The following is a 27,704-nucleotide window of genomic DNA, read 5'->3' on the forward strand; positions in this document are numbered from 1 at the left end:
AGCTACAAACTGAAATGTTCTTAGCACTTCATATCGATTAGCATAACGAATTAGATGCTTAATTCACAGTGTATCACATCTCTGACAAGAATCACTTGAGATATTGACTTCGTCAATGGCACTCGAGAATTGTGCAATCAATAACTAGCATTACACAATATCGATTGCTTATGGGCTGTGAATATGTTACTTGCTTTTTATTTGAGCAATATTTGAGCTGCTGTTTGTGTTGGCAAAACAGCAATTTGAAATCATTTGAATGATGTTAAAAAGCTGCAACTTTGGGCAACAAATAAGGTGCATTTTTAAATGTAATTTTAGTACAAACAAGTTTTCAATAAGAACAACATAAATGCTGTGAAAATATAGAAGAATTTTGGGAATATTTTGTATAAACAGGTTTTCAATAAGAACTTCATCAATGTTGCAAAGTAGATCTCAGGGAATATTATGTACACAAAACAAAAGAGGAAAGAAAAATTAGTTTCCATTAAAAAGGAAACTGAGTTGACGATCATCCTATTTATGTTCATATATGTTTTCCTTATTCACTGAATTGCGATTGCATATAAAATAAAACAAAATAATTGAACAACCTGAAGTAAAAGTTTTATATTCCGCTTACTGTTTGGTAATAAACATTGTTAGAACTAAATGGTGTTTTTCTACAAACACGAAGCTTGAAATTTTTTATAAAAGAATTGCTATTTCAGAGATATGGTTGAATGGATAATTAAACTAATTGAAAGAAAGAGTTTTAATTAAACGAATAATCAAACTATTTGAAAGAAGATAGCATATATGTTATATATAAATGTGTCGGAAATTCGTAGGCAAGCAACGAAACAAATTCAGTGTTATACAAAATTCGATTCATTTTCTAAAGATGTGGAAAACCATCAAAGGTAGTTTCTGGTAGATAGTTGAAAGACTGTTGTGTTGCTTTTCTATACTGTACTGTACTATACTATACTATACTATACTATACTATACTATACTATACTATACTATACTATACTATACTATAATATTACTATATTTATCTATATTATAACTGTTATAGCTTTCTTTTCTAGAGTAATTTCATTCATTCATATAGCTTTTAACAATTTGTAGCAGCGCTTTAAGCTTGGTTTTTAATAGTGTACTATATCTACACTTATCTATATTAAAGCTTCTCGAACTTCCTTTTCTATACTAACTACATCTATAATTATTTATATTATAACTTCTAAAACTTTCTTTTCTAGAGTAATTTTATTCATTCATTTAGTTTTTAACAAATTGTAGCAGCGCTTTAAGCTTGGTTTTTTTATGGTGTACGATATCTGTACTTATCTATATTATAGCTTTTCCTTTTCTATACTAACTACATCTATTCTTATTTATATTATAACTTCTATAACTTTCTTTTCTCGAGTATTGAATTTCTAAAAATTGCTTAACTAAACTAAAACTTCTTTTACAATTTCGTGCAGTGTATGTGCTGTAACACACAGGAAATGTAACTTTCCGACAATTATGAGAATTCCCCTTTTCCTCTCTATCTCTTTGTCTGTCTTTGTGTGCGTCACGTGCGTGTGTGTATTTCAGATTAAACTAAGCGCGCCCCCCTTGAAAACAACAGAGCGAACGAAAAAGTTTTGTGGCCTTTGGGGAAAGGCTGTCCAAAATTTCGAGGGTTAGACTGAGACTTTGATTATGTTGCTTTACCATTTTGTTGCTGTTGCTGTTGTTGTTGTTAGTGATAGTGTTGTATGGCCTGCGTCATTGTTGTTATTGGTGCAGAGCTGCAGAGGCGGCTTACAGTGCGCAGCAACATTATGCGTACGCATTGAATGAACGCATTTTGCCTGCCCCCAAGCAGCACCTTTTCCCCCCTTTCCCTTTTCCCTTTGTCCTGGGTTTCTGTTTCTATTTCTGTGTTTGCATTTGCAACTAAAGCTCGGCGAGAGGCAGGCAGCCAAATTGCGGTTTACTATTTCAATGGGACACATCATCATCATCATCATCATCGATATCTGCGTGTGTATGTGTGTGTGTGTGTGTGTGGTCAAAATAATTGTTATTGTTACTTGAGCAGCGTCGTCGTCGTCATCGCATTTGAAGCGCTGCAAACTCTGAAACATTATAACGTTTTGCGGTAATGTGATTAACATGCAGCCAAATCTCCCTAATGACCACCTTGTCGACTTAACAGCAATGCCAGACCCCAAAAAGGGGGCGTGGCAGCCCGCTATTGTGTGTGTGTGCCAGAGGCGGAGCAATAAGCAAAGTTATTAAACTTATATATGAATGAGCAGACAGAAGTATGTGTGTGTGTGTGTGTGTGGGAGTTCCTATGTGTGTGTGTGAGTGTGTGTGTTTGTGTGGGTGTATGTCCCTCTTTGGATGTGTGTTGTGGCATCATTGATTGGCATTTGTGGCCGCTGCAATCATCATTGGCAGCAGCATCGACGTTGTTTGTGCAACGCCTCGTATGCGTAATATGTTTGCATGCGCATTTTCATTAAAAATAATTTCACTGCACTTTTCCTCACTACACTGCTCGAGTAATTGCAAATTAAAAATTGCTTATTAAAGCAGAAACCTTCCCCATTCTCCCTCTCTCTCTTTCTCTGTTTATTTCTGCCGTATAATTTGCTCGGCTGCGGTTCAAGTTCCGTGTCCCTGTCCGTGTTCGTTGTCCTTTGGTCGCCTGGCTGTCTACAGCCGTATAAAATGGCATGGCATTTTGCTGCTTAATGGCCATTAATTAAAGTTGTAACAATGGCATTTCTTATTAGCCCATTGTGTGAGCGCCAGGCATGTTTCTAATTTAATTTCTTACTCAATTTCTGGGGCGATTGTGCATTTCGGATTTCATTTTGACATATTTACGGAACACTTTTGTACATACCTGCAACGATAAGAGCACATAGTAAATTTGATTAGAATTACAATTGTTTAATAAATTGCAAATGCCGTCGCATTTCGCCACAAGCGATTACGAATTAATGAAAAGCCTAAATTCTATTGCAAAATATATTATATGTATATCGAAGAGCGAGAACAAGAATGAGAACGAGAAAATTCATTGCATTTGAGCGGCTTTTCATAAATATTTACATACAATTTAATTGAAGCGCAATATGTTCTTTGTGGCTTTTGTGTAACATAATACACTTGTATATATAGTATAATGGCTAATTCGCTCTGTTCTCTCAAATATGACACAAGTAATAAATTTTCAATTGGCATTTCAATGAGCGCACTTCGAATACGAATTACTTTGATTACTCGCAATCATATTAAGCGGCTTTCACAAATGTTTCTCTGCCTTGATGATAATAATAACGCTGGAGTGAGCAGCATTTATAATTTTTACTTTGCTTTTCTTAGTATTTTCCGTTCCTTTTATGCTGTCAATTGCACAAGACATTTGTAATTGAATTGAAATATAAATAAAAATAAATAAATTCAATATGTATAAGTGGAAACTTTAAATAGAATAAATGCGATTTAATTATTTTAAAAATTTAAATGTAGTCGAAACTTTTACTAAGCTGTTAGTTACATTGTTAACTCTTACATTTCAAATTAAATTAAAATAGGATTTGAAATCACTTAATTTAAAACAAAACAAAGTATGCAGTGCTCAACTATTTCAAAATACTACAATTTTCGTTACTTTTTCTGAGCTTTATGTTAGTTTACAGTGCATTCAACAGACTGTTACAAAAATGTAAAATAATACATTATGTTATGTTAAGCTGCTCCTGTTTAAACTCTCAATCCATTTACGACTACTAAGAGTTATTGCATCAAATGGTTTTAGTTGATGCGTTGAATTTCTCTTCACAATTGTCTAAAAATGTTAACAACATCATTCATTTCTCCACTGTCTGTTAGTTTACAGTGGCAAAACTGTTTAAACATGATGTTAAGCTTATGTTAAACTGTATGTAAACTGTATGTTAAAACTGTCTAATGATGTTAAGCTGCTGTAAGTTAAACTTGGAGTACTTTCACGACTTCTAGGCGCTACTTTATCAATTCACTATTATTTAAAAATGTTGATAACTTTTTTTTGTTAGTTTACAGTGGAAAAACTGTTACATATAATAATCAACATTATGTTAAGCTGCTGTAAGTTAAACTTTAAGCACTTCTACGACTTCTAGGCGCTTCTTTATCAAATAATTCACTATTGTTTAAAAAGGTTGACAACATTTTCTTGTTAGTTTACAGTGGAAAAACTGTTACATACAATTATCAACATTATGTTAAGCTGCTGAAAGTTAACTTTTAAGTACTTCTACGACTTTTATATGCTTCTTTATCAAATAGTTCTACTTAAAGAACTTCAATATTGTATTTCTTAAAATGTATTTGATATCAAAATGTTAGTAGCCAGCATATTTTCGTCACTTGGACATTTGCTGTGCGCTGTAAAGCGCAATTAGTGCAGTTTTGATGCAAATCCCTCAACACCAAAGCCCTTTAGACTTATGAGCATGTCACGAACTTGCCAACTACCAACAGCCAACAGCCTGCTGACTTGGCCTCGTTTTCGCAGTTGCTGTCCGGGGCGTGGTCGGTGCGCTTGTTGGCTTTGATTAGGCTGCTTAGCCTGATTTGGAAGCGCAAAAGAAGCTCAAGCTGAGTGCGATCCTGATGACTAACTGCTGTGGCCAGCAGCTTGCAACACACACAGCACAGATGCTGCCACAACACAGATGCGTTTGGGGCAACTGTGTGTACACTTTGCTGCACACACACACAAGTCAGTCTTGGCCAGGCTAACGAGCAGTCGAGGGTCAACATTAATATTTGAACAACGTACGTTGGCTACGCTCGAGTCATTTTTTTTGCCCTTCTCTCTCTCTGCTTGGTTGTCTTGCTGCTGTTGTTGATTATTCAAGGATCAGCCAAACAAAGCACATGGCATGCCATCTCTCTCTCTCTCTCTCTCTCTCTCGCTGCTCTACTCTGCGGGTCTTCTCTCGCTTTGGCTTCAAGCATTTTTGGAAAGCTGCCAAATCAGCAAAAAAATGTTGTACTCTAAAACAAAAAACATTGGCGCAGCTGTGCATCAGGGCGAGAAGGCGTGGCAAAATATGCGGCGTACGTGTTAAGTGGCAAACGTTTTTCAGCCCCAGCAAAACGCAGAAACGCAGCATCGCAGCTTCAGCTTCAACTTCAACTTCATCTCACCATCCATCTGTCTGTCTGTTGGCTTCTTCTTCAGCAGCCAGTTTGTCAGTGAGTCGAAGTCAAGTCACGGGCTTTTTGCCACGCATTTGTAAACTTTATAAATCAGTTCGTGTCGAAGAGAAGCTGCAACAGCATCAGCAGCCAAAAATATTTCGAGAGCATTCCCTTAAATTGCATACTTTGCGGCATGCCACGCTGATTTGATGGCCAGCGTGTGCCGTTGCATTAAATTTCCTGACTGATTGATATGAGACAACATACGAAGCTAACAAACCAGATGTGGCAAACTGAAGAGAGGGTGGAAAACAACACAAACATGGGACTACATAAATATTGTGCAAAGATGACAAGTCAAAATCGAATCATCATCAAGAAAAGAGTAGAGTAAAGAAAGCTAACATAAAGTAGTGGAAACGAAATTTATTTCAATGATTTATGGTTTGAGTTTGCTTATTTTTAATTTAGATAAACTAGCGAATTTCAAAATGTATTACCAAAATTTGAAAATGTATTAGATATGCTTGGCTTACTTTAGTTAATAAATTTATACTGCATAAAACGTGGCTCTTAATTTATATAATAGAATACGAAAGCAATTGAATTGCTTCTAAATGTATTTCCAGGTTTCATTACTTTTGAATTTGTTTTGCTTACTTTAGTTAATAGATTTATATTGTTGAATATGAATCGATGCATATGATAGAATATGAAAACAATGGGAAGTTTTTTAATATATGCCTACTCTAAGACATGCTGCACTTAATTTATATAATATAATTGGAAAGCAAACGAATTCTTTTCAAATGTATTTCCATGCTTCACAGATTCAAATGTTTTGCATTCTTTAGTTATCAGATTTTGTATTCTAGCATATGAATTGTTTTTAAAAATATTTCCCTGCTTCATAGTTTATTAAGTAGTTATGTAAAGGAAACTACACTAAACTAATAAGAAAGATATATATATCCATGATTTCTGGTTTAAGTTAGCTTGCTCTTAATTTAGATGAAATAGAAAATTCGAAATGTATTTCCTGGCAACACAGTTTCTTATATCTTTGGCTTACTTCAGTTAATAAATTCATACTTTTAGATATATTGAATAGAATAGGAAAGCAAATGAATTGTTTTTAAAAATATTTCCCTGCTTCATAGATTATTAAGTAGTTAATAGAGTAAAGTAAAGGAAGCTAGACTGAACTAATGAATAAAAATTATATATCCATGGTTTCTGGTCTAAGTTAGATTGCTCTTAATTTAGATAAAATAGTAAATTCGAAATGTATTTCCTAGCAACACAGTTTCTTATATTTTTGGCTTACTTTAGTTAATAAATTCATATTTTTGAATATGTTGCTCTGAATAGAATAGGAAGGCATTATTGATTCCAAATATATTTCCAGGATTCCTTCTTACTCTTGTTGATATATTTCCACTCTAAAATATGTTATTCTTAATTTGTATAATAGAGTAGTATAAGAAAACATATGAATCTGGTTCACGATCTGTTCTATTTTCCATTATATGGTATGTTTTAAATGTAGTACTATATACTAAATATATATAAATTTATTCAAAATATGTAGTGGGTACCTCATAGTCGAGCATACTCTACTGTAGCTTTCTTACTTATTAATTGAATGCTTGTTTACCTGACTTCGAAGTTCAAGCAATTACATCTAGCTCATTTTAAATGCTCAAGCATTTTTTTAACTTCAAGTGTCGTTTACTTGACGGCCAGAGAACTTTTTCGCAAACTGCTGTCAACTTATTCAATAACAAAACGTATTTCTTTTGCAGAACAGAACAGAGAACAGAGCAACTGCCAATCGTGCAAATCTCAATAGCAAAATGACGAACAGCAACAAGAAAAAAAAAAAAAACTGAAAAAACTTTGCTGCAGGATGCGAGATGCAAGAGATGCCGCCACAAAACACAGAACACAGAACGCGCAACTGTTGTGCAATCGTGTCAAATATTAAAACATGAAATAAATATTAAACGTGCTGCAGAGTCAGAAACAGAAACAGAAACAACAACAGAAACTGAGAAACTGCCGAGCACAAGAACAAGAAATCAACAACAAGTTTTTTCTTGTTGCACAATAAGTTGCAAAATATTTACAATATTTTTTATTTCTGTTGCAGCAGCAGCAGTAGCAGCAAAACATTGTGAATCAGAAAAGCAACAGCACAAAAAACATAGCTAGAAAAAAAAACACTGAAAACGACTGTTAGAAAATATGGCAAGAGATGCAACGATGCGGCAGAGTGTGAGAAATGAGCATAGCAGCAAAAAACTGTAAACTTATTTTCTTTTGCCTTTGCCTTCTAATGGCCAAAACATAAAATGGCTAACGAAGGAACCGAAATACAACTGTTGGCAGTAAAATAATAAAAAATCATATACTGAAAGAGAATTTAAATGTTTAAATAAAATTTGACGTATAGATGCAATTTTAATATATAAATTTTATGCCTATAAAACTTAAACTTGAATTCAGTATTTATTTTATGTTATACTTTTTCTTGTGGTTTATTTTATGTTGTTCATTACTGTTTATCTCATTCGATTTTCTTTGCTCGTTTTTCTTAATTAAATTTGCTGCACAAAATAGAATTTAGAATTTTTTGGAATATATTCCAAATATTGACTACATTTTTAAGCTTAAACTCAGTATTTACTTATACCATATTTTGTGTTGGTAATTCAACCGTTTACCTGAAGGCAGTTTAAAATTATGCACAAAAATTTGTATTCTTAAAATATATTTCAAATGGAAACGACATTTTAATAAAGAAGAGTACAAATTTAAACTAAAATTCAGTATTTATTTATACTTTATTTTGTGTTGGCGATTCAACTGTTTATATAATTTCAGTTTTCTTTTGAAACATTGCTGGTTTTCTTAAATAAATTTGCTGCACAAAATAGAATTGAGAATTTTTAGAATATAATATATTCCAAATACAGACTACATTTTTAGCCTTGAACTCAGTATTTACTTATACCAAGGCAGTTCAAAATGATGCACAAAATTGTGTTTATATTTAAAAAAAAAATATTTCAAATTGAAACGACATTTTAATAGAGACGTCTACAATTTTAAACTAAAATTCAGTATTTATTTATACCATATTTTGTGTTGGTGATTCGAAAGTTTATCTAATTTCAGTTTTTTTTTGCTAGTTTTCTTAATTAAATAAATAAATATAAAATTATGTTTGTATTCTAAAAAATATATCAAAGATAGACATAGACATTTTAATCTTCAATTCAGTATTTATTTGTACCAAATTCTATGCTGTTGATTAAGCTGGCAATATGTAAATTTCATTTTTATTTGAATTTGCTGCACAAAATTGTCTTGGAATTATAAAAAAATATTTCAAATGTAGACGATATTTTAAATTTCAATATGAATTTAAAGTCAGTATTTATTTATACCATATTCTGTGCTGCAGATTAGAGCGTTTTTCTAATGCCAGTTTTTTTTGCTTGAATTGAACATTTTTATTATAGCTCTGCTCAATTTCTACCGCCCATCACTGATTTGTAGTCGAGGTGGAAACTCTTACTTGAGTTGACTTCAGCTTAGATGTCGGATTTAAGTGTTATTGTGGGCAATTTGATACTTTCGATTGAGCAACAACATTTGCTTGTGCGTTCAACTGAAGCGTGCAACAAATACGCAAAAATGGCTGCCACAACACACATATAAATTGTGTATCTACGAGTGTGTGTGTGTGTGTGTGCGGTCGCCGTCCTCAAAGTTTTCCAGACGCCTCGAAAACAAGTTGAATATAAATGATGTTGTGTGAACTAAACTCTGAGTAGAGGAAGAAGAGGCATGTAGAGCCGGACCTGCTCTGATAAACACCAAAGCTAAAAGAGCTGTCTTGTCTTTCCTTCTCCTTCTCCATCTCCCATCTTTATCTCCTTCTTTGTGTATAGGGTTATTTATTTGTATGCGTGCCAGCTAAGCTGCTGCATATAAAATATCCAATATAAATGGGGCTAGGCAAACTTGAGCCAATAAAAAATAATGCTCACAAACGCTACAGCATTTATAACATGCTAAAAAACACAGAGCAGAGAGTAAAATCTGAGCAAGAAACAGCTTCAACTATTTGTTGACAATTCTGTGTGCGGCATTTGCTAATAAAAGTTAATGTGCGATTATTTGCTATAAACGAGAAAAACTGCGTAAACACATAAATAAATGTGGCGCTTTAAAGTGCGATTTTATCCACCACTGCGTATACGTAATATTAATGCGTATGGATTATGCGAGTAATTCACAATTGACATTAAAGCCTGTCAAAGTTGATTAGTGAAATGTGTAATCCATGTTTGAAAAGTAGTGTAAAAGCGAGTAAATTGACACAACAGCTGTTTATCGCACATATCACGTATACGCACCTTCGTCACACATTAAAACTACCCTTGTCTGGGCTGATGATGTAGTGGCTAACCTTTTGTGCTCATACAATATAAAGGAGTTAAGCCCTTGCCTTCGACCATTAAATAAATTAAAAGCCAAACAACATCGATTTCAGAGAAGGGAAATAAAAGTAAAATATTGAATTGCCTTCGCACAGACTGCTATTGATTAAAGTTTCGCCTAGACAAAGTGGGCAGAGAAATCTCATTCAAGCAGCCACTCGATAGCTATGCAAATAGTCTTCTGCACCTGCAGTGGAAAGAAAGTTTTATGCTACGTTTTAGAATTTCATTAGAGAGCTCGCGCGATGCAGACAGCGAGTGACCAAGGTCCATGGTCATCCATCAAGCTGAGTTCGGGTTCGGGTTCGCTGACCAAAAGTCAGCAAGGAGTCCTGCTTGGGGCATGCATTAGCAATAACTCTCATTATGCCACACACTCTCACAGAATCGTGTTGTTGTTGTTGTTGTTGTTGGCCAGTCTGGCGACCCATTCAATCACGCTATCGCGCCCCAGCATTTCAGCCACCGACAAATTGCAAATACGTATGGGGATTTTCAATGAAAGTCCTCGGCAACTTTTCCTTCCTTCCTTCCACATACATTTCTACGCTCTCTCTTTCTCTCTCTCTCTCGCTGGGAATTGGATTTTGCAGGAGGCGCAACATTATTCGTTGGGCTGCAGCAAAATGGATAAGTGAACTGGGACTCTGGGACAAAACTTCGCTCGCTTTCTATCTCTCTTTCTCCCTTTCGCACTTTGCCATTGCATTTCGTGATGAATGCGCAAAAGGCAACTCGCAACTAGAGCTTCAACTTCGCTGCAGATTCAGATTCAGAGTCAGCTTCAGCTTCAGCTTCTCTCTGGCGCCAGCTGTTGCCCAGGTGGCCTCGGTTCAGCAGAGTTAGAGTCACACCCATGATGCTTTGCGAGTTAGAGCCAGATTAGCTTTGCTTTTGCCCCAAAAAAAAAAACCGAGAAACCAAAAAAAAATCACAAAAACCAAGTGAGAACTTTTTGCGTTGCAGCTGTGTGTGCAAATTTGCAGCTGCAACGTCATACTAAAGTTGAGTGGCATGTGGCAAACACACACACACATACACACACTGAAATCGCTAATCAAGTTTTGCAATTTTTCAAAAATGCATTTTGACTTTGCTCCCTTTCTCACCCCAAAGGCCATCCACAAAAACTGGGTTAGCGTGTAAAACTATTAAAGTTACTCAGCACTTTTCCCCCAAACGCAGCAGCAGCAGCAGCAGCAGCGACTTAATTAAGTTTCTACAAATGCAATCACAGCGCAACAGAATCAGCATCTAAATCGGAATAAGTATCAAAATGCGCCGCAAACTTTGTGCCAGCTCATTTCAAGGCTGGCATTTATTAGGCGTATCAAACAATAAGTCCTGATTAAGTATGAACTTCAAACTTAACAGAGAGAGGAAGAGTGAGAGAAAATTGTTGAGAAACTTGTAAAAATAAAGCAGGAATTGAACAGCGGCTAAGCTATCAATCAAAGTGTGACAAAATTAATCATTTAAAACGAATTTTCGAAATGATAATGCTAATTATAATTGCTATTACTATATTCTATAATGTATTTTGAAATGTATTGAGCAAGTATTTAACTACACTTGAGCTTTTTTATAGCTCATTACTGAGAATTTGAGAAAGGCATTAACTACACTTCAACAATAATCCATAACTCATTACTAAGTAAGTAAATATGAATATTTATAATTGAGTGCAATAACCAATAAATTTGATGTTTACTACAAATATTTGGCTGTCACTTTCGCATTTTTTAGGAATGAAAAAAACAGAATTTCACCAGTTTGTAATCAGCATTGGAATTCTTATTGTACAAGTAAGGAAAAGAATTTATTAAGAAATTAACTACACTTAAAATAACCAAAATTTATCAAAATATATTATTCAATTTCTGCTTTAATCCATAGATTTTCTTTGCTTTAATAGTAATCTTCAATTTAACGATTTGCTCTTTAATTTGTCAGCTTATTAAACATGCTTGACAGTTTCCTTTTCTCTTTATCTACTAGCTTAATAAATTTATAATTATTAAATAGTATTGATTTACTTCTTTGCTAAAACTTTGTTTGAATATCTCTTCCCTTCATTGTTAACTACCACAAATTTTTAACTCTGAACTGCCATCGATTTACTCTTTACACATACATGATTGTCTGTTTTTTTTTGTTGTTGAATATTAACGAGTAGAAACCTTTAATTATTAAATGATAGCCATGTAGTATAATCTCTTTCTTCTTTTAAAATATGAACCATCAGAAAACTTGAATTATGAAATGCTCTCGATTTACATTTTAAAATAAATGATTGTCTTTTTTTGTTGTTGAATATAGAAATAGAAACCTTTAATTATTAAATACAATCGATTTACTCTATTCTCATTTTAAAATATTAACCATTAGAAATCATTTGTTATTAAATGCTACCGATTTGCTCTTTAAAACTTTCCGTTTATTAAAAATTCTCAGCTGTTTCTCCTCATCTCCGCTCAGTTCACTTTCACGCTTTTCGCTTTTTTTAAATTAAATTTTCATATTGAGCAAATTCAAATGCTTCGCTTGTCTTTGCCAGCTGAATTCAAATGAATGTATCCGTTTCTCGTTCTCATTTTCATTCTCGTTGTTGTGCTCAATATCTATGCTGCTGCCACATGCGCCTAAAAGTCTGCAACATATTTGTGTTGTGCTGCACAAACCTCGTATAACGTTTACCTGATGCCTCGCATTCTCATATCTCTACGCTTTGCTTTCTTTGCTTGGCTCGTCTCTTGCCTTATCTGCGTTTTCTTTCTTTTGCTTTTTTTGCCAGCACTTAAATGTGTTTGGTTTTTGCTCAACGCAGCAACTGAAGCTGAAGTGTTGTGCTTGCCACGCCCCGTTCCTCTTCTCTGCTGCTTTGTTTTCATAAAAAATTTTCCATCGAAATGAGCAGCATGTGTTGTGCCTGGCATCTCTTTTTTTTTTGCTTTCTCTCTGTTTATACCCGCTACCCATAGGGCAGAAGGGTATTATAACTTTGTGCCGGCAGGAAATGTATGTAACAGGTAGAAGGAGGCATCTCCGACCCTATAAAGTATATATATTCTTGATCAGCGTCAACAGCCGAGACGATATAGCCATGTCCGTCTGTCCGTCTGTGTGTCTGTCCGTCTGTGTGTCTGTCCGTCTGTCCGTATGAACACCTAGATCTCAGAGACTATAAGAGATAGAGGTATAATTTTTTGTCGATAACATTTGTTATGTTTGCACGCAGATCAAGTTTGTTTCAAATTTTTGCCACGCCCACTTCCGCCCCCGCAAATCAAAAAAAACGAATAACAAGCGCAATTTTAAAGCTAAAGTTTGGTATATACTATAATTACTATAGTAGTTATGATTTTTGAAAATTTGGTTCCGATCAGATAAAAATTGTCGAAGTTATTAAAGAAATACTTTTGTATGGGCAAAAACGCCTACTTACTAGGGGTCTGAGTTGCTTTGGCCGACAATCTGGCACATTGTACCGTTTATGGTATATTTTGAATGGTGTCCTGTATCGATATACCAAACATATCATTTGGTATATTTTTAGTATTTTTTAGTATTTTCGGTATATTTTGAAAATAATACCACAATATTTGGCCCTTATTAAAAATAGGTAGCGGGTATCTCACAGTCGAGCACACTCGACTGTAACTTTCTTACTTGTTTTTATTTTAAAAACAATTTTATATTTATTTTTTTTTTTTTTGTGTTTTTTGTGTGCTGTGTGGCGCACGGCTACTTGACTTTTGTGTTGCCGGTAAAGTTTGAACTTTTCTTGTTGCTGGCTGAAGCTGGCTTTGTTTTTATTTTTGCTGTTGCTGTTGCTGCTGGCTTTCGCTCTGTTGGCCTTTTACGAAATCAGCCAAAAGTCGTTGAACGCTCAGCCCCGAAAAATGGCGCAAGCCTCGTCGTCCGACATTTATGCGACGTTCCAACCAACAACAACAACAACAACAAAAATACAGAACACAGTGCCAGCCAGGACACAGGACGAGAAAAGAGAGAGAGAGAGAGAGAGACGGAGACGAGACCAGCAGAGGCAGCTGTCAAATATTAGTTCTTGTTAGTGGTTGTGTGTGTGTGTTGGGGCCACTTGCTGCCAGTGTGTCTGTGTGTGTGTGTGTGTGTGTTGTGACCAACATTGTTGGTCAACACACTGTGTGTGTCCCCTCTCCGCTCCCTCTCGCCTCTTCCAGCTTGTCCTTGTCCATTCATGCCGTTATATCCGCAGTCGGCTCTGTTGTAATTTTTTTCTGCTCTCTGCTGTTCGCTCTCTTCTTTCTCCCTCTCTTTGCCCGCACTTGTTATAATTGTGTTTGCGTTTTTCAGTTTCTTGCTTGCCTCGTGTCGACTGCCCTTCCTCTTTCCCCCTCTTGGCTGGACACACTCTGGGGCACTCATCACTTGTTCGCAATGTCATAAAATTTTTGCTTGTTCAGCAGCATTCTTCTGTCTACTCGACATTATGCCACGCTCCCTTCTATGTTATAGAGTGGAGAGTGGAGAGAAGAGAGGACAGTGGAGAGTGAAGAGTGGAGAGTGTGCACTACACTACACTACACACTCTACACTGTGCCACAGTGTTTGTGCTGTGTCGCTCTTTTGGCTCAACATCTTTGGCATTTGGCTTGCGGTACTTACAACACAGCTGCCCTGCCACGCCCCCCTTCCTTCTACTCCCCTCCCCGACGACCATTCACTTTACTAGATTGAACGTGGAATGTTTGCTGTAGTTAGCTGCTGCTTCTGCTGGACACATTGTGATAGCCTGTCTCGATTCTGAGCTGTCGATGTCGATGTCGAGATGTCGTTGTCAATGTCGCTTCTAGGGGGCAAGGGAGGTGACATCAAGCTGCCATGCTGCCAATCGGCCAATCTGCCAATTCACACAACCTCTGCGTTTATATCTGCATCTGCTGCATGGACAGCTTTAAGCAGCATATATTCCGCCAACTCTGTTTGCATAATGAAACTAGAACTCAGATGTGAACTAAGTCAACATTGGCGACCTTTAGATTGCACCACTTAATTAAGCTTATCAAACAAAACAGTCAAAGCAATGCTACACAGTTCAATTTCTAAGTCTTTTTTTAATGGAAAATTTGTCTTTATATTTTCTTCTCAACTTTAGATTACCTTATTTAAATATAATCTATAAGAAGTTTTGATTTTTTCTTAAATAAACAACAATCCTTTTCCTATTAGTTAAAACTCAAATTCAATCAAGATTTTAAATAAACCTATAAAATAGTTCGTTTTTTAACCAGTTAGTATGCACAGCAAAGAATATGAAATTTGAGTTCTTAAAGCTTTTTTCATATCATTCATAATAATAATATTAAGTCTATGAAAATAAATACAATATGAATTCCAAGTTACTTTTCCCTTCCTTCACATATTATTATTCCCTCTACTTACTAGCAGTAAATCTATGCAAATAAAGCAATCACAATAATATATTTAAGACTTCTAAAATTTACATACAAATTTGAATTTTAAATTCACAAACTTTTCTTTTATTTCAACAGCTTCAACGTCTGCAATTAAATCATCCAAAAAAATGAGAAAATATAATGTAAAATTTATATAAAATTTGAATGCTAAATTCTTATTAACAATTTGAACTCTTTCCCATCATTTACTTTCTATTATTTCTTCTGCTCGAGACAATTTCTAGACTATAAAAGACATGTGACAAATTGAACTTTAGCATTTGCTATTAATTGAATGCCACATTGCTATTTTGAAAGCCTCATAAAAATTGTATTACGACCTAACGAACTTGATTGCGTCTCGAAAACAAACTTTACAATTTGTATTATTCATGTGGAAAGCGTTTTGGCAGCATTCAATTTAGCTAACATGTCGTTTGCTTTAATAAAGCATAAATGTGATATAAATATTTGACACAAGTGACCTTAAAACTTCCCAACAAACATTGCAAAAATGTCAATAATAACAACCGCAAAGCAACTTTGAAGGTTGAGAGCAACAGGAGAGAGAAGTAAGAGATAGAGATAAAGAAGAAGAAGGAACACATCTGTGAGGATTGGTCAGTGCATACTTAATACACATTTCATTAGTCATTTGTCCGCATGGATCTCATACTTTGTGTGTGTGTGTGTGTGTGCTCAAACAAATAACTTAATGAACCAAACACACACAGAGGCAAAGTGGCCCTCAAACTCCAGAGACAAGCCCACATCAAACAGTTAGTGTTATGTTAACCCTTTTTTTTTTGGACAGTGAACAGAGCAACGAAAAAATACACAAAAAAAAAAACACCCTTGTCATGGGCGCTTTAATCAGCAAATGGAAAAATATATATGAAAAGGGGGCACAAAAGTACAGAAATAAATGCTGCATAATTTCGGTTGAAGAAGAAAAAAAACAAAATGTATGCAACCCAAGCCATCAAATTTAACAATTCCTTTTGCTGGTGAGTGAATGTCCTTCGCTTATCAGCGTCGCAGCAGCAGCAGCAGAAGCAGAAATATATATTTTCGCCCTTGTCTGTTGTCGCTTAAAAATCTAATTTGAAATAAATGAACTAAATATGCTTAACACGCGCAGCGCACACCCACACATACACACACACAGACGCAGTTCCCTTGTCTCTTGCAATTGTTGTAGGACGAGTCCTGTGAGCTTCCTTCCTGCTGCTCGCATATGAAATAACTTTTGGTTAGGTTTTCACTTTTTGCGCAATTCAGCCAGCGAAACAATTGTTGCCGCAAACTCAACCCCAACACAACACACACACACACCCGCACACACACAGCTAAAGTGTTTTGCTGAATTGTATGGCCAGGCTGATGAGCATGTTGAGGATTTTTAGGGCGTGCGCGTGTCTCGGCTCCAAGTGGCCAACATTAAGCGCAGCCAAGCGAGAGGAGAGAGTGGAGTGGAGAGTGTGTGTGTGTGGAGAGTGGAGAGACAGTGCAGACATATAAGAACGCCCACTTTGGGTGCGCTGGGCCGCAGGGCCACATAAGCGCATTTGCATGGAATTTTAATAAGGCAACACAAAAATATACTATATGAAATGTTCTTCGCTTTCTTTTTTATTTGGCAGCCATGTTTATTTCTTTCTTTCATTCTTTCTGTGTGAGCGGCAACAATAAGTGAAATATGAATACTGATGACAGACCATCATCATAGACAGACAATCAAAGAAATGTAACCATTCATGCTTAACAGATAAGTGCTTTAAAAATGCGCAACGCTGATTTACGTCAACAGCGGAAAGAACATTGTAAAATAATGTCGAAAAATATTGATTCTCTTTTGAAAACCTAAAGTGTTCAATTCTGCACAAGTGTACTCGACTGTGAGATACCTGATACCCATTTTCAATAAACGATATTCTAAAAATATACTACAATTATACCACAAAAACACTAAAACATACCGATTACAATATTAGGTATATCGAAAATGTACTACATTCAAAATTATATTCTACATATAATATATGTACACCAAGAATATACCACAAAAATACCATTGACTATATTTGGTATTTCGATATTGTACTCTACAAATATACCAAAAATATGCCACAAAAGAACTAAAACACACCGCTGGCTATATTTGGTATATATACACTATTCCAAAAAACACAAAATATACCAGATTTGTCAATCAAAGCAACTAAGATCTGATTGAAGTAGACAATTTTTGAAATATAAAAGTATTTCTTAAATAACTTCTACAATTTTTATCCAAATTTTCAGAAAAAATCATCTAGTTCTAGCTTTAAAATTACACTTGATTATTCTATACTAAGACAAGTGCTTTAAAAATTTGCTTCGCTAATATACTCAGTGGAAATAAGATTGCAAAATAATGCCAAAAATATCGATACCCATTTTATAACTTAAAGTCGGCAATTCAAAAACAAGACAAAGCCATTAATTGGCCATAAATTAAAGTTAATGTGCTGCTGTTCAGCCCAATAAAAGCAAACTTAATGCCAATAATGTTCACAGAATGAAACTACATACAGCTTAGCTGAAACTAACTCCGATAAAGGCCATAAAAACCAAGAAGCAGCAATACGAGTAGTAAATCAGCAATATTTAAAGCGATTCAAGCGCCATAACACTTGATGCTAATTTATTGCACACCCATGAATACACTCACATACACTCACTCACAGATTGTCACGCTCAAGGCAGCAAGCAAAAAGTGTGCAAAGGCTTTAAAGAAATTTTCATACAATTTTTTTGCAGAGCGTAAAAACAAAACAGAACTGAACCTGATTACCAAATGGAAGCACAACAACAATAACGTCAACTGAACAAATATTCAGTCATTGTACAAAAAGAAGCAGGTTACCAAGGGAGGGAGGGAGTAGGGAGGGAGACCAGCAAAAAAACGTGTTGACAATGGCCAATGGCGAATGGTTTTTCAGCTGGCAAATATTTTCGGTAACAACGTCAGAGAGATGTCAATTGTTTTTTTGGCCAGCCATACCCTGGCTTTGTAAATATGCCGAAAGCACCGCAATGAAGTTGTCCTCTGACAGTCAGAGACAGCTACGACAGCTAAAGACTATTTACAATGCAATGAAAAAAAAAAAGAGTAGAAGGGATTTCAATTGTAAGTAAACAGTGAGCTAAATATTTTTATATAGGTTTATAGAATGTTTTAAAATAAATGAGTGAAGAGTATTGATTATGTCAAAATGAGGTCATTGAAAACATTCCGTACAGGACAAAAATCGAAAAGATTTCAATTAAGATTTGCATTTTCATGACCAGAACTGCTTTAATGACGACAGATTTATAGAAAATTAAAAAAAAAAAATTACTGAAGAATACTGATAACTTACAAATTCTTAGGAAGTCATTGCAATCAATAACTTCGTATAAAAGAAATCTAAAAGAATATATTTTGATTTGTTAAATCTTTAATAAAAATATCTTGTTTTCATGACCAGATCTGTATTTTTGATAAAGCTCTAGAATGCATTCTTTATATAAATTTTAAAGTAGCTAAATACTTATATAAATATACTATATGTAAAAAGTTCATTCTGGAACTTAGTTGAAGAGATTAGAATTAAGACAACTAAAAAGATGCTGTAGAACAACTATTAGAACAACGTAATGATCGTTAACTCAATGTCATCTTCGATTAAGTTTTCTAATTTATACATCTTAAAGATTATATTTTAATTTGTTAAGTCTGACATCTTGACTGACGACTCTTATACAAATTTGATTCAATTTTTAAGTAGTTGACTATTATAGGGTTAACCAATTTTGAGAATAATAAAAGCAACTTTTAAAACAACGAATCGATTTGTATTCCTTTAATGTCATTATTTATAGAGATTTCATAAAATTTTTGTTAAAACTTTAATCGACCAGTAGATAGTATATCTAAGTCCATCACACTCATCTAATTCTAAGGGCGTTGCCTGTTGTTGTTTTGCAATTTGGTCAAAAACATGAAACGGAACGCGACAAGGGCACAAAACACAACGAAATGTTGATGCAGGCGCCACCATATAGGTTCTTCCTTTGCCCTTCTCCCTCTGTCTCTCTTTACAGTTATTTTCACGTATTTAGGCTCAATACAAAAGGGCAGAGCTTGTTACATTTCCGGCCTGTAGAGAGGAAGAGGAGAGAGAGAGCTGATTCTGTTCTGTTCAACAGGCACCACAAAAGCCACTCCACACACACACATACAAAAGTCTCGCATGAATATCTGTCATGAGCTTGGTTTGTCGTCTATCTCTGCCTCTGACCTGTAAATCACCTTGCTTACTGACCACAACTAAGTTCACTCTTTTCCCTCCTCTCTCTCTTAGGCATTTTGCAAGTTGTCAGCAATGTTACCCAAAAAAAAAGAGGCCATAGATTAAGCGCCCAGTGCCCAACTCCAGCCACATGCAACTAATAGTTTTTCATTCATATTTATACAAAGTTCTCTCTCTCTGGTATTTCGCATACACAGGGTCATCAGCTTTTGTCTGCAATATTTCAAAATAATTTCCAGCCAACTCTGTGTCTCCTTCTCTCTCTCTCTTTCTGTGCCATAAATTGCACAAAACGGAAATGCTAGCAGAACAAAGTCAGCCGCAATGACAACAGCAGCAACAGCAGTAGAAGAAGAAGAACAGAACATTCAGTCAGTCAGTCAGTCGAGTGGCTGAAGTGGACATAAAGCAGTTGGAACATCAGCCGTAATAACCCCGATCTCCCTCTTTTTGTGGCTCTCTACTCATAATTTCCCAAAAACTTTATTGACGACCATTCACCAGAGGCTTTGGCTCTCCATTGTGGCCTGACTTGTTGAGGCTATCATTCTTCGTTCTCGCTCTCCTTCTGAGTGTGTTTACTGTACTATATATTTTCGAGTTGTTTTTCTGGCACTTTAATTGCAGTATGCAATGCTTGACATTGCTTAGCATAAGTTAATCTGCATTCAGCAAGTGCAAATTACATTTACTATAAGGAAAAGTTTGAATACTACAAATATTTGTTACAATTTGCATTATTCTATTTTATTAACTTTTCAATGTTTCACTTTAAAATCCTTTGCTTAGAAAGTATGAAATTATTTTCATTAAAAGTTTGACATAGTTTAATTTATGGCAAATTGTTTTGTTACACAATTTAGTATTAAAAAATACTAAAAATATTATGTACTATATGCAAACTAGTAATGTATTTATTTATTTTATTAACTTTGCAGCCAATTCACAGTTGACACTTTAAAAACTATTTTAATACTTTTTCATACTTTACTTCAGCCCAAATATTTGTGTTAAACAATTTAGTATGCAAAAATACTAAAAAATATAATTTAATATATGAAATCTTGTTTTCTATTTTTCTATATTGTCAGACAACTTGAATTTCTTTTCATTAAGAAAGATTGTTCTAGCTTACTTCATCACAAATATTTTGGCTACACAATTTAGTATTAAAAAATACTAAAAATATGATTTACATTTTGCATTTTTCTATTTGATTAACTTTGCAATATTGTCAGCCAATTCACAACTGACACTTTACATATTGCCACATAATCAACATTTTTCGCCTGCACGTAAATATTATATTTTACTTTTGTTATCGCATCGAAGTGTTGATGCATTTCAATGTTTTTCTTTTTTTACTTGAAAATGCAAATATTTATTTAATATCAAAATGCAAACACATTAAAGGCAGCTGCTGAAATGCAACTCAAAGATATTTTGCTATGCAAGTTATTTTGCGAGCTCAATTAAAAAATTGACTAGCTTTTGCATTCTTACGCAAATTGAATAGTTCATCAATCATGCTCAAGAGAGAAGAAACTCACATACCTTTAACACTCTAGAGTAAATACCAAATGAAAAAGCAGCAAAACATTTACAAGAGTTACAAATTTCCAATGCTGCAACATTTCTGTGGCTTTGCCGTGTGCAGACAAAAGGCGAAAGGCATTTCCAATATCCAACACAGCCATCAATTATATGCAAGCAAATGTATCTTTTGCTTTTTATTTCTTTCAAGAATTTAAAGCACAGTTTGACAAATATTATTTTTTTCTAGTTTGCTAGTTTGCAACAGCTGTGCAAACATTTGGCAAACATTTTGCCGTACACTCGTGTACGAATTTCTGACACAATAAAAATAAATTCTAGCTGCACAGTCATCGCAATTAAAAGTTAGTAGACCCTTGAATTTTCAGATTTGCATTTGCAATTCCCAAATAAAATCTAAATTCGTTTCACTGCTGCAACAATTGCCATTGCATGGAATTCACAAAAAAAAAGGAATATCAAATAAAATGTTTGTTACGAAACCAAATGGAAATTCAGATTTCATTCAAGGTATTATTTCGGCACAATCTGATAATATTAGCTGTTAATTACAAGCCAAAATCAACATTCAACACAAAACAAAACAAAAGAAATGAAAGCTCAACAACACAACTACAAGATAAGAAAGTAATAAATATTGTTGAGCAGAGAATTTCAAATAAATTTTGCTGCATACTTTTAGGCAACCAGACTCTAAGGTGTCATTTATTATCGATTTTAATGACAGCTCATAACTCTTTCAAATAAATGTATTGTTTATAGAAATAAATATATTTAAGCCAAAAGACTGCAGATCTGAGAATGTGAATGAATGGATGACAATTCGCTTCCCATATTCCGAAAATATAGCAATTAAATATATACAGCAAAAATATTATATAAAAATACTGAAGCCTTTATTTTGTATATCGATATAGTCGAGGTCGGAGATGCAAACTATGTTTCAAAAATATGCCTAATAAATAATAATATATTCAATAAAACTATATTCCGAAAATATACCAAATTAATATACCACAAAAAATATAAAAATACTGAAGGCTATATTTTCAATATCGCTATAGTACTATGTTCAAAATCGAGGTCGGAGATGCAGATTAAAAAAACCTAATTAATATACCGAAAAAATACTGAAATATACTGTATGCGAATGTGCTCGATTTTGAGATATCCGCTTTCCATTTTAAATAAAACCATATTCCGAAAATATACCGAATTAATATACCGCAAAAATACTAAATATACTGACAACTATATTTGGTATATCGATATAATACTAAACTCGGAGATGCGAACTATATTCTACAAATAAACCGAAAAAATACTAACATATACTGAGGTTAATATTTGGTATATGTGTATGTTACAAATATGTTTTGCGTTCATAAAGTTATAATACCTTCCTAACCAATTGGTAGCCCTTATATAAACACTAATAAATAATACATACAAATTTAAAAGAATTCAGTTTTAACTACCAAGTTTTATAGTGTTAACTCTGCTATTTTAATGAATAACCATTTAACAAACAACTCAACTATTTCAGTTCACATATTGCTTTGATTTTCAATTGCCACTTCAACTGCTGTTTTGCTGCCATTTTCTTTGCCAGCTTCCACTTTAATCACTACCTTTTGCTACCACTTTTATTCAACTGGTTTTAGTTGCTCACGTTACCAGTAATGCGGTCATTAATTATTAATGAAGCACATGCCACATCGTGTGTGTGTGTGTGTGTGAGTGTGTGTGCACTTCAGGCACAATTAAAGCTGCTTCAGATTTCTTCTTTGCCACAATTGAAAGCCGAATTTCCTAATTGGCAGCGCGTTAACTTAAGTCTCTCAATATCAAAGTGTAATTGAAGCAGACTTGTAACATTAAGTAGCTTTCAATTAAGTATAATATTTTTAAATGAAATTATAAAATAAGAAAAGATACAGCCGAATTTGCAAATGTGACATGTATTAGAAAAAAAGATGAAGAGGCAGCGTTTGTTGCCCCCAAAAAAAGCAATTGGTTGGATTGTTGCAGCTGCTGTTGCCGATGTCATGCAAAAACTCAATAAATTTTGTGCAAACGATTTATCATGAGGTTGATTACGAAAATGCAGACACACACACACACACACACACACAGGATAGGACATAAGACTCTCTCGCTCACTCGCTGGTTGCATGCATAAAATAATATAGGAATATTATAATAGACATGGCATACAAAAGCGCCATTGCCATTTTTCACATGTCAGCGCATTGATTTGCAGTTGTTACACAAAATGGCGTCACGGGGCAGCACGGGGTACCGTTAGTAACCCACTAATGGATTGTTGCCAGTCATTGTACGTATACTTAATGGATGCTTTTGGGATCACTCGGGATGAAACGCCTCTCTCGACTCTCTTTATGAGTTAACCTCAACCTCAACTCGAACTCGGCATCGAAAAGGTTACAACAGAATTAACATAAATTGTGGCGTGAAAATTGACAACAGCGCGTTCGATATGAATTTCAAATGAGTGGGGGGAGAATTTTGAAGTTTTGTGCTTCCATCTTAAATGAAGCCATTAACAGCAACAGCACGTGAATGCCATCGTCGTTGTCGTGATAACAATTTGAATATAAATTAATTTATTAATATTTTATAATCAAGTTGTGTGATGCTACAATTCAAATCGCATTGCATCGACTTCAACTTTGAGTCGTGATTTGCATATTTAGTTGAGCAGAAATTGATGGAAGCATTTGGCACAATCTCCGGCCGTATTATTAACTGCATATTGTCAAGAGTGCGAGTGCGAGAGCGAATGAAACTCGGCAATGTTCTTTGAAATTTAATTTACTGTGTGCAGCAGCAGCAGACACACATTTCCTTTTACCTCACTTTTGGCCAGTCAGACAGACAGACATTCCGACAGCTGTCGGCCATGTTAAGTGTAAGCCATGGCAAGTAAATTAATTAACTTTATTGTCCGCATGCTTCAGAGACGCTTCACAGTTTAATTTGATTAAAGAGCTAACAGCATTTTATACATTTCATTATCAATTTGATAAGAGCATTTATCATTTTTCGGCTGTCACAAGCTTCAGCTTCAGCTTCAGCTTCCTTCCGCCTCGAGCGAACAGCAAAAAAGACTTTCCTTTTGCATATGCTTTTGCAATTCATAATTTAATAGTCTTTTGGCTAATGGAGTGATGCACAATGCTCGAGGAGTTGGCTTAAAATAATAACTGATTGTCTGTCAATGTGTATAACTAAGTTCAATTAAGAAATGCAACCAACAGAAAACAGAACACACATTGCGTATACGCAATGTCTGTCAATTTGCACTATTATTAAGCCGTTTTTAATGCACGAAGAGTATATATAAATTAATGAATGGATGATAATGTTTATCTGGTTTTCATTATCGCAGTTAATGCTGATTTCGCACCCACTTAATTGGATGTAAATACTTAGTATATATACGACAAAAGAGTATATTGTATATACTGAATACGTATATAGACTGCATGGAAATGCATTTTCGAAAGCTTCGTGCAGCTATCTCATTTGTATGCACATAAATTGCATTACGAATTGACGCTTTTGCAAAACGCAAGAAAAAAAAACTAAGGATAAAACGAAAATGTCGCACAAAATAAAATAAATTAAAAAACGCGCGAGAGTGCAAAGCGAACAAAAAAATTCGCTGAGCAACGCGTGTCCTTGCCACAGCTCCTGTCGCAGCAAATAATAACAAAAGGTACACGAACAAAAATTAAATAAAAAATGCACTACCCCAGAGCACCTGAAGCTAACTCGTCCTGATTTTGATGTTGGTAAATTTTTGTGCATTTATCATTTTGGCCATCTGCCCACTCTCATTCCCAGGCATCTCTACCATTTGATTTACTCTATCCGCCACGTTTTTTCCTTCAGTTTCTTTCTTTCGTTTCCATTCTGCTGTCGTACACTTCCCGCTTGATTTTCACGAATTATGTTTATTGCTGCATACAGAGAGAGACTGAGAGCGAAAGAAGTCTGGGATAAGAAAAGAAACGAATGCAAGGGAAGGCGACGTCGACGCCGGAAAATTGAAAAATGCTCCAAGTTCACTTGGCAAACAAACAGAACAGCAGCAAGAGGAATTGTCGATACGTTTGCGAAAACAGAACAGAACATCCAATTGATGATGAATTGATTTATGTTTGCGTATTCTCTTCGTCGCACTTTGCAACACCTTCTTCACAACCACTTCCATTCTCATTCCAATTCTCATTCTCATTTCCATTTTTGCATTGCAAACTTTCAATTCTTTTACCTTTTTTTCTATTTCGCTTTTTTCCACTTTATTCAATTTTACCTGCAGCTCCCCTGATTGCATGCTGCATTGCAACGCGCTGAGAATTATTTGGAAATTGATTCGCCCTTAAATAAGCCAAAAACTCGGAACGCTCAGCTTTCTGCTGAACTACGCAAAAAGTTTCAAGGCTGCGAGTCGAGTTTCTTTGCTCTGGCTTAAGAATCAAATTTGATTAATTCCTAATTGGTTTTAAAGTTTCTTAACGTGCAAATTGCATCAACCAATTAGTCGACAGCTGACCAGAGAAAAAGAGAGAGAGAGAGAGAGAAATCCCTCACTTTATATTTTTAAATTCCATTCTGGGGAATGCTATTTACGTCAAAGCTCGAAATATTTTATTTCCCAAACTGCGCTGCTTACAAATACAAATCTAATACGTAACATTGTAAAATTTGCAGTCATGAATTCTAAATACTCTTCAAGTTTTATATCAGAAAATTTTGTAATGCTTCAAAGGGTTGAAAAAACAGAGTTTTCAAATATTATATAAATATTTCCGAACTAAATGGCAAACAGAAAATATTGAATAAGAGTAAGAATTTATAAATTATTATATTGTATAAGAATTGTCATAAGAAATGTTTGTAGCTTCGGTTTGATGCTATATGTATATATTTAAAAATTGTTATGTATTTGATTTGTAAACGGATGTTGGCAATCAAATAATAATGAAATAAAGAATATTGACTAAGAAGAGAGAATTTTGAATTAATTATGTGAATTGAACAATTTGAAAATATAAAATTAACCTTGGAGATCGAAGTGCTTTTAATACTTCTCATAAATATAATAATACTATTAACATTATTATATTTTAAAAAGTTCTATAAATATTGCCTTTATAACAAAACTGATTAAAAATTCGATAACACCTTCCATAAAAAGTTCAGCAAGAAAGCAAACAAACTCATTGGAAATCATTTAACTAATGAATTGCTGTCGGGCTGCTGGCATTAATACTTATGACAGAAGTTAAGCAGAGAGTATACTATGGACCGATGATGTAAAAAGTATGTTTTGAATTCCAGCTTGAAGTCAGCACGTTGCATTGACAAGTGCAAAGACTAACTAAGAACTTATGCAAATTTATTTTACGCAGCGCAACGTGTGGCGAGTTGTTAATTGAAAATGTTTATAGCGCAGAGAACAAGTTTGAATTCTGAAGAAATCGTCAGCCAGACTAAGTTGATTGCCCCGGCTTGGCTTGGCTTGATTGAAAGCCAGTTTTAATTCAGGTAATTTTGTTGTTATATTATTGAATTGAATGCAAAACGTCATTAAACTGCGAAGCTTATCGTTAGCTGCGGTGTTTTCCCAACCTGCCGAAGTGCATGGGGAAATTCTAGTTGTAATCTGTAATCCGTTCAGTGTGCGCTCTGAGGGTAATTCCCTATGATAATAGTTGCACTTGATAGACGATGCTTGTAAGTCGTCGTCGTCTATCGTATAAAAGCATCGAGCACTCAACTCAAAGGCATCAGTTCAACTGCAACAGTTCTACAAATCAATCTACAAAGAAATCCAAACAAACCAAACACCCAAGCAAAATGAAATTCCTATCGGTTGCTTTCCTGCTCGGTCTCTTGGCTCTGGCCAGTGGTGAGTCTCAACTACGCTCTGGATTATAACTCAAGGAATAGCTCACTAAACTTTTCACATTTCTCTCTCTTCCTTGGCAGCCACTCCTCTGAATCCTGGCAATGTGATCATCAACGGTGATTGCCGAGTGTGCAACGTGCACGGTGGCAAATAAAAGACGCAAATATCATTTTCAACTATACAACTAACTAGAAAGGAATACTACCTACACCAATATGTTCAAGATCAACGATATATAACATGTACATACTATTTTGACTAACAATTTGATTGATTAAACAATAAAAACTCATCATGTAATTTATACTGCAGCCCAAAAATCGAATTCTTTTATAACTATTTCTCTTTATTTTTATTTTTTTTTATTCCCACTTTAAAATGAAGCTGATCTTACTAAGTAAAAGTATTTTATTTAGTATTCATATAGGCAACTTAAAGCGCATCTGCTCATCTAAAAATAGCAACAAAGTTGCTGTTGAAAATGACTAACTTGCAGCTAATCAATCAATAGACAAACGATCTATTGATCAAGTTTCAAACCAGCTACAAATTGTACTGCGACTGATCTTAGAGTCTGCTGATAATGATAGCTGAGAAGAGAGCATTTGAATAACAAGTGAGCAATTCTATAATAAGCATTGTTAGCAGAGAGAACTTGAGAAGACTTTGTAGCTTATACGAATAGCTCAACAGACAAAGGCAGCCTTGACATTTGATTGATAATCTGCGA

The 27,704-nt window shown here is 34.7% G+C and overlaps 2 protein-coding genes across 2 annotated transcripts in view; one reads left to right on the top strand and one right to left on the bottom strand.

Annotated features, from left to right (window-relative positions):
• The window catches only part of LOC132798465 (semaphorin-1A), a 215,056-nt gene that overhangs the window by 113,143 nt on the left and 74,209 nt on the right, over positions 1-27,704 (bottom strand). The window lies entirely within an intron of this gene.
• On the top strand, positions 26,839-27,285 carry LOC132794029 (bomanin Short 3). Its single transcript, XM_060804249.1, has 2 exons — positions 26,839-26,974; positions 27,055-27,285. Exons 1-2 carry the CDS (start codon positions 26,923-26,925, stop codon positions 27,126-27,128), a joined length of 126 nt encoding a protein of 41 aa, XP_060660232.1. The 5' UTR covers positions 26,839-26,922; the 3' UTR covers positions 27,129-27,285.

This window comes from Drosophila nasuta, chromosome 2L, assembly GCF_023558535.2.
Source record: "Drosophila nasuta strain 15112-1781.00 chromosome 2L, ASM2355853v1, whole genome shotgun sequence".
Classification (NCBI taxonomy): domain Eukaryota; kingdom Metazoa; phylum Arthropoda; class Insecta; order Diptera; family Drosophilidae; genus Drosophila; species Drosophila nasuta.

Coding starts and splice junctions, on each gene's coding strand:
- LOC132794029 (XM_060804249.1), top strand. CDS start 26,923: ATGAAATTCCTATCGGTTGCTTTCCTGCTCGGTCTCTTGGCTCTGGCC. Junction 26,975..27,054: donor TCTCTTGGCTCTGGCCAGTG/GTGAGTCTCAAC, acceptor CTTCCTTGGCAG/CCACTCCTCTGAATCCTGGC.